This window comes from Apteryx rowi, unplaced genomic scaffold, assembly GCF_003343035.1.
Source record: "Apteryx rowi isolate R43461 unplaced genomic scaffold, aptRow1 scaffold_91, whole genome shotgun sequence".
Taxonomy (NCBI): Eukaryota; Metazoa; Chordata; class Aves; order Apterygiformes; family Apterygidae; genus Apteryx; species Apteryx rowi.
Genome location: NW_020451216.1, coordinates 482,381 through 489,276, shown reverse-complemented (window position 1 = coordinate 489,276; position 6,896 = coordinate 482,381). Strand labels below are relative to the sequence as shown.

General features: G+C 53.3%; 1 protein-coding gene across 2 annotated transcripts; it reads right to left on the bottom strand.

Moving 5' to 3' along the window:
- Positions 1 to 308: 308 nt before the first annotated feature.
- CSRNP1 (cysteine and serine rich nuclear protein 1) lies at positions 309 to 6,020 on the bottom strand. 2 transcript variants are annotated; one of them, XM_026091584.1, is made up of 4 exons: positions 5,784 to 6,020; positions 3,203 to 3,462; positions 2,444 to 2,740; positions 309 to 1,338 (listed from the first exon to the last, which is right to left on the bottom strand). In XM_026091584.1, exons 1-4 carry the CDS (start codon positions 5,956 to 5,958, stop codon positions 322 to 324), a joined length of 1,749 nt encoding a protein of 582 aa, XP_025947369.1. In that variant the 5' UTR covers positions 5,959 to 6,020; the 3' UTR covers positions 309 to 321. The 2 variants fall into 2 exon arrangements, with proteins under 2 accessions (XP_025947369.1, XP_025947370.1); XM_026091585.1 differs by lacking the exon at positions 5,784 to 6,020 and adding an exon at positions 3,553 to 3,608.
- Between the last annotated feature and the right edge of the window lie 876 nt (positions 6,021 to 6,896).

Here is a 6,896-nt window from a genome sequence, read left to right as displayed (position 1 = left end):
TCTCAACAGGTCTTTCCATACAAAACACAAGGAAATTCATACTTGAAAGTCTTTTCCCCTCCCCCCGCCCACCCCACCATGAAAGTTTATAAATTTTGCACAAACAGCAAGAGAACTGATTGTAGCTGCAGTATGTCAAAACGTCCATGTTCTACAAAGACCAAAAATAGTTCGTTTGCTTAGAAAGTTCTTTTCTCGTAGCACRTTTTCCTCTCGGTGAAAGTTTGTCCGCTCGACTGTTCTTCAGTTTTAGTTTCGGGGCTCCAAAGCTGTCTTGCTTTCCTGCCCTCCCTCCCTCCCTCCCTCCCCCCAGGGGCGCACCTAAACTTTCACCGTTTCCATTAGCGATGACTTAATGGCATCTTCCAAAAGTTGATTGTCTGTGAAAGGGGCCGGGGTTTCTGGGACAGATTCAGACAACCCGATGAGAGACTCCAAGAAACAGCAGCCCTGATCTCCAGCTTGTGGGAAGCCAGGGAAATTAGGCAACTGAAACTGTAACGCTGAGAAGTTATCGAGGTTTTCGTATTCCTTTAAGGAGTTATAAAGAGGTCCCAAGTTATAGTCTGAGAAGGACTGAAAGAAATCCAAGGAGTCAGAGGAAAGGCTGAGATCCGTGTAGCTCTTGGAGCACTGCTCCGCCGAGGACGAAGCGCAGCAAGAAAGCCCATCGCAGTGCGCGTGGGCGGCCTCGTCCAGAAAACAGCTCGCGTCCTGGTTGGCGTTCTCGTCCAGGCACTCGGAGAGGTGGGACAGATGCCCGGAGCCCGTCCCCCCCGTGCTGGCCTTTTCTGCGCCGGGGCCGCACTGCTCTTCGATGCCGGCGCTGAAGAAATCCGCGGGGTGGAAGCAACTCAAGTTGTCCTGGCAGTTATTGCTGTTTTCTTCGACGTCGGAGTCGTTGAAGTGGAGGATCCTCGCCAGGCCGTCGTCGTCGACGTCCGACTGGGACTTGTCGGAGGGGCCGTTCTCGTAGGGCTCCTCCAGGTCCTCGCTGGGGCTGGAGGAGATGGAGGAGTCCGTCATGTCGCTGCTGCAGCTGTTCTCCCCGATGGTCTCCAGGTCCATGTTGAACTGGAAGGCCGGCGTCAGGGGCACCGCTCTTTCCTCGAAGACGGTCTTCCCTACCGAACACCCGAACTGGTGGAGCCTCTCCCGGAAGGAGGACTCGGCGCCTTCRGCCGTTTTCTCGCTGCTCTGCTGCTTCTTCTCCAGCTCCAGTTTCATAATGGTGTGGATGAAGTGGGTCTGCACGCGGGCCTGGTTGAACTCGATTCGCCCTTCGGTGTTTCCGCAGCCGTCCTTGGTGCAACCGCAAGGGAACGACGTGTGATCCATCTGCCGCGGGAACAAGCAAACGCGGGGTTAGACTGATGGGACCAACCCACGCCTGACAGTGTCCTACCCCCGTCCCCTCTTTGCCAAGACACTGCGAGAGCCACTGCAAGCAGCAAGGAAACCACGACACGAAATCATGGGAAGCAYGGCTTAGTAAAACTGAAACCGCCCTTTATTCACTGCCTCTAAGAAACCACCTTCGCAGYGCAAAAAAACAGCTAAGAGATTTAAAAGAAAGATTAAAAAAAAAGAATAGAAAAAAGGCACTCTGCTCTTTTGGAGGGTTGTCATTAAAAAAAGATGAATTTCAGCTGAGCTTAAGACTGTGTACTTGAAAGAAAGTTAACAGGTAAAAAGAAATGCAAAGCATTAACCCTTAAAAAGGAAATATATGTGGAAAACAGTGGGCAAATACGAGGTTTAATATATATGCATCACGCTATTTAATATATGTGCATACCGTGAGCTTTTGTCCCTCTCTGAGAGGGAGGACAAATTGTCTAGCTGGCATCTGTGGTACCGTCATATCCGAATTATGACCAGCCACTAGAGGGGGGCTGTGACACACGCACAGAGCACCGGTTTGCGCACACCCTCCCTGCACAAGACCAATCGGCTGACCACAGCACCTAGTGCTTAAGTGGCCCCCAAAATATGAAATATGCCTCCCGAAACACAGCCGAGCACACATCCATCAGAGAGGGGGGGGGAAAAAAAGAATAAAATCCCTAAACGAAAATATAGGAATTACTCCACCGGCTTCGTTTGCAGGTGGTCTCTACAGCTAGCTATGGGCTGACGCTCGGCTGATGCTCCCATGTGACATGGATGGTGTCTCTGGAAGGTTTTCTCGCTGGTTAGAACGAATGTGTTTTGCAGGGTGGCTTAACTCCGTTCTTGCCCCAAACCACTGCTTTTAATACCCCAGAGCCAGCTGGAGCCTCGGCTTTCCCCTCTGGCCCTGCTGCCCACGCACCCGCTCGCTGCGTGCGGTCTCACGTTTCGCTCCCGCTCGGGTCTCCCATCCCGTGCCCTCCCCTTTCCCTCTTTGCCAGGCGGGACGCGCGGTGGCGCGCTGCCCGGGAGCCGCGGCGATGTGCCCCACCTGACACTTGATGCCCGCCAAGCTGCAGCTGCAGGTCTCCGGATCGCAGAACTCCTGGCAGTCGCAGCCGCAGTCTTCCCGCGACAGGCGGATGTTGTGCAGCTCCCGCTTCTCCTCCTTGTCGATCTTCTTCACCCCCATGGCTTTGAGCAGCGCCCGCCTCTTCTTGGCTGGGTAGGGCTGGAGGAAGAAGCCATCTTCCAGGTCCACGTTGCTCACGTCGATGTCGTCGTCAGAGATGTCTTCGATGGTGAGCTGGTTGGCCTCTTCCGACTCCTTCGTGCCGTTCATGGTCAGCTGGGAGCAAAGCATGGGCAGAGCGTTAGGGACCCGCTGTGACCACCGAGCTCCGCGCGGCCGGGAAAATCATGGAAAAGGGACCAAATCAGTAGCCACCAACACCCAGGCTCGGGAGAAACTAGAAAGGGAAGATCTGCTCCAGTGGTGGCAGCCTCTGGGATCAACATCTGGGTCACGGCCCCCAGGACAAACCTGACTTTTCCCAGAGAGCCCAAAGGCCACAGAGGACACAGGCCTCTCCTTAAGGTCTCACCTAAAGACCTGACAGATAACCAACACATGGAATTCAGCATCTTTTTTGCCACCTTCCAAGGGTGGAGAACTGAGCTGAAAATCCCACGCTGGAGTCTGTGTTTTTTGGAGATCAAAGCAAGGTCAAGGACTTACACCCTGAGGTCCCAGAGAGGCCCCAAATAAAAAGTGACTATTAACTATGAATATTCACGCGCTCTTACTCACTTTCCATTTCAATGCTTCCAACTTCTCTTCTTTTAATTTCTCTTCGAGTTTCTCCCGACGGACGTTCTCCTGCTCCTTCGAGAACTCTGCTAGCGTGAACTGCCTGGAGGAGCTGTGCTTGCTCACCATCCCCAGGGTGCAGCCCCCGCGACTAGGCACGCTCGTGAACCCCTGGCAGCGCGGGAAGTAAAACACAGTGACCCGGTCAAACTCCACATTGTTCTTCTTTAGTCGCTTGGATTTCTTCAGGATAGACGTGGCTAAAAATGGGAAAAGCACACAAAGTCAGGAGGGCCACGCTCGCAAACGGGGGGCTGTAAATATTACGTAAAGACAAGACTCGCAATTACTCTCTCAAGAGCGACGCGGCAGGGTAAGGTCCTGGCATCAGCTCCTTGTGCTTTAGGATCTAAGTCTTCAAAGAGGGAAAATGGATGGAGAGAAACTAGGCCAAGCCCTGATGCTGCAGAACTGCTGAGCAGCTTCACCCTAAGAAGCTGCTGCTGCTTCTCCTTCCCGCATGATCTCCTCCAGGAAACACAGATTTGCTTATTCTTCAAGTGCAGCAGAGCATAACAAACAAGCAACACAACATCCTACGGGCCGGTCTTGCTTCAGACTGGGGTGCCCTGCCAGCAGGCTGCCGCCGTCCCGCGTTTGGGACAGCGAGGTCCACTCCCGGGATGCCCGAGCGCGGACACTGTGGCGGCGGCGTGGTTCGGGCTTGCGTAGCCGAGCATGAAAGAGCCGAAATGGCTGTTTTGCTGGTACTTCCTTTCACCATCCTCTGGGAGGAACTAGGAATCTATAGTTTATTCTCAAGAGGCTCGTTTGAGAGCAGCTGCAAAGACGTTAATCTCCGCGCAGGTGATCCCGGGGTAAACAAGGCAAAACAGGACTCTGGTTCATCTGCAACTGCTGAAACACGCTACAGCCCATTTAAAGCAGGGTCTCTCCAGGGTTACCTGGCCCTGCACATTTGCTAGCGCAAACGCGACAGATGGAGGTGGATGAATCAGCAGGGGCAACCTGAGAGCCAGCGAGTTTCCACGGACATCCCTGGCCGCAAAAAGGGGAACGCCGATCGCGCTCATATTGGGTTACAGAACTGCTTTTTCTGCAATATGAGCACGGCAGGAACAAAAGCCAAGCACAAATTTACAGCGTTGGGGGGTTTTTGGGTCCCGTCCGCTGCTAATCCCTCACGGGAGGAGACACGGACGTCTCAGTTGCCACCATGGAGCATACGGAAAAAAATAAATAAATACTCGAAAGGGCTCGGTGACGCCCCAGCGCGGTCCGGTGGGGCGGCGGAGGCGGGAGCCGGCGCCAGAGCTGCAGAGCCCGAACCCGAACGACTGCCCCGAACGCCGGGGGCTTGGCGGGCCCGCAGGCGGGGGAAGCGCGGCCGGGGCRGCGAGGTGCGCCCGCGCTTGGCCGGCCTCGCTCGCCGAAACGCGGCGTTCCGGTTTCACCTGCAGAAAAGCGCCTCGCCAGCTGCGTCAGCGGCTTCTGCTGCCTCGCGGAGGGTTTCGAACCGGGCTCTGCGCTCGCTTTGATGCTATCGCCGCGCCGCGCCTCGCGTTTTTGTAGTGCCCTCCGTTCGATCTGCTACGTTAGCTCTCTGTCGAAAGGCGAGTTAACCGCCGCGATCCCTTATCGACGGAGCTGTTACACTTCGGCATTCGCTTCTCCCTCCCTCCCCCCTCCAAACTGTTTTTCCATTCCTGACCCTTCTCCAGTTGAGCCAGGGAATACAAAAAGTTCATTGTTTTGTCCCAAAACCTAAGAAGACGAGCAAGAATGAGACTCTTTATTATTACAAGACTTCTAAAGCCTTTTCAGACCACTGCGTGTTTGTGTATGTCTGCTAAGTGGACCTTGACTGCTACGTACAGTGGGTGTTCAGCATGATTTACTAGGATGGACTATTCCTCCTCACTGAAGATGGTCCCCTATTGTTTTTTTCGTCCTTTGCCTGGCTGATAAGGATTTTTTACAACCTTGTCTCCGGCGTGTTTTCCTAAAAAGCTCTCCAAACTGATTTTGCYGAGAAAACAAAGTAGCGTTTAGCTGTACGAGCAGCGGAGGCAATGTCAAATGTGTCACGGTCCCTGGCAGAGCACCCAGCTTACTCAGGAAACGGGCTCTGAAATGGCAATTAAGCTACTGGTTAATCATTTTAAAAAACTAACATTATGGGCCTGGCCTGTCTGTTTAAGAGTTGTCCATTTAACAGCTTGACAGTGAGTTGAGGGATTTGGGGAGGGACCCACAGTATTGGCTTCAAGACACCTGTCCAGCTCTGCAGGCTCAGGTCCTACAGGTTTCTGTTTTGGAAATTCGGACTTCTGCAAAAAAGTTATCAACGAATAACAAATATTGGGAGGAARGCTGAGGAAGACTACCCTGAAAACGCCAGCTGATGTAAAAAACAACATAAATCRTTGGGCTTAATGACATGAAGTGGGTGTCATGGCCACTTCCACCCGTGAAGGTGTGCTCCAAGGGGTACAGAAACACGCTGTCTGACCCTGGGGACCCTGGAGGCTCGTTGCCACTGGTGACATGAGCTACTCACGGGTGAAATTGGGCGTTAAGGCCGAGCTGGGCTTGGTGTCTCCGCGGGAGCTCTCCTCGTCTGATTCCCAGCCGGAGGAAGCCGAGGAGGAGGACAGCGGGGAGCAGGAGGAGGAGGAGCAGTAGGTGCCATCATCTCCCAGCTCTTCGTACTTCCTTTTCAATACCCCGCTCATGGTGGCGCCGTGTCTTTCATATACCTGAAAAACAAGGGAGAAAGGCAAAATTAAGCGAGGGAAATGATGACAATTCCCGGGGACGAGCCACGATGGTGGTAACCCCCGGCAAGGCACCAAGTCAACCTGGTTCAACCCTGGGGGCAATTCCCACCAGGTGCCCCCCACACAAGCGGACCGTACTAAGGGTCTCCGCGGACGCCTGCCAAATTTCCCATTTTTCTCGCYGAAAACCAAACCATCGCGTACGATGCGCCGCCCAGAAACGAACTCAATCAACGCAAATGTTATCAAACCGTAAGTATCACGCTTTGCTTACTAATTCTTTTATGCTAACTCCTCACCCAGCTCACTTTCGGCGCAGTTACAGCTTTAACGTCTTGCTAATTGCAAAAATAAGCCCGTTTGCGGAGAACAATCTGTTGGCAAGATTTACTTGCTATAGCCCCCTGGGGAAACAGGCTTATTAAATGAAGCACTGAAATACAAATATATCAGCTGTGAAGAACGGCCCTTCTCCTCCCGGTGCCTTTCATAGCCAGTCCCCCATTCAATAAGCTGTTCTTGTTTAGGCTGGGTTATGTATCAAGCGTAGTAGCAATTAAAAACAACGTAGCTAATTAAAAACAAAGTAGGTCGGCGCTGGTCTCCGTTTCTAAATCTCCTTCCTGCTTTTCCATCAGCTCAAGCAAGAAAAAAAAACAAAAAAGAGAAACTTTGTTGGGTGTTTTAACCTTTGCTTCCCTAACGCACCGGCCACCGCCGCTCCTCTTCCTCCGCGAGCGATCTCGGCCACCTGATGCTCGGATGAGCAGCGGCCCCGAAGGCTGGCGCACCGCGACGGCGGCCCGAAAGCACCGCCGAGGGTGGGGAAAGCACAGCATCACAGAATGGTTGAGGTTGGAAGGGACCGCTGGAGATCATCTGGTCCAAAGCAA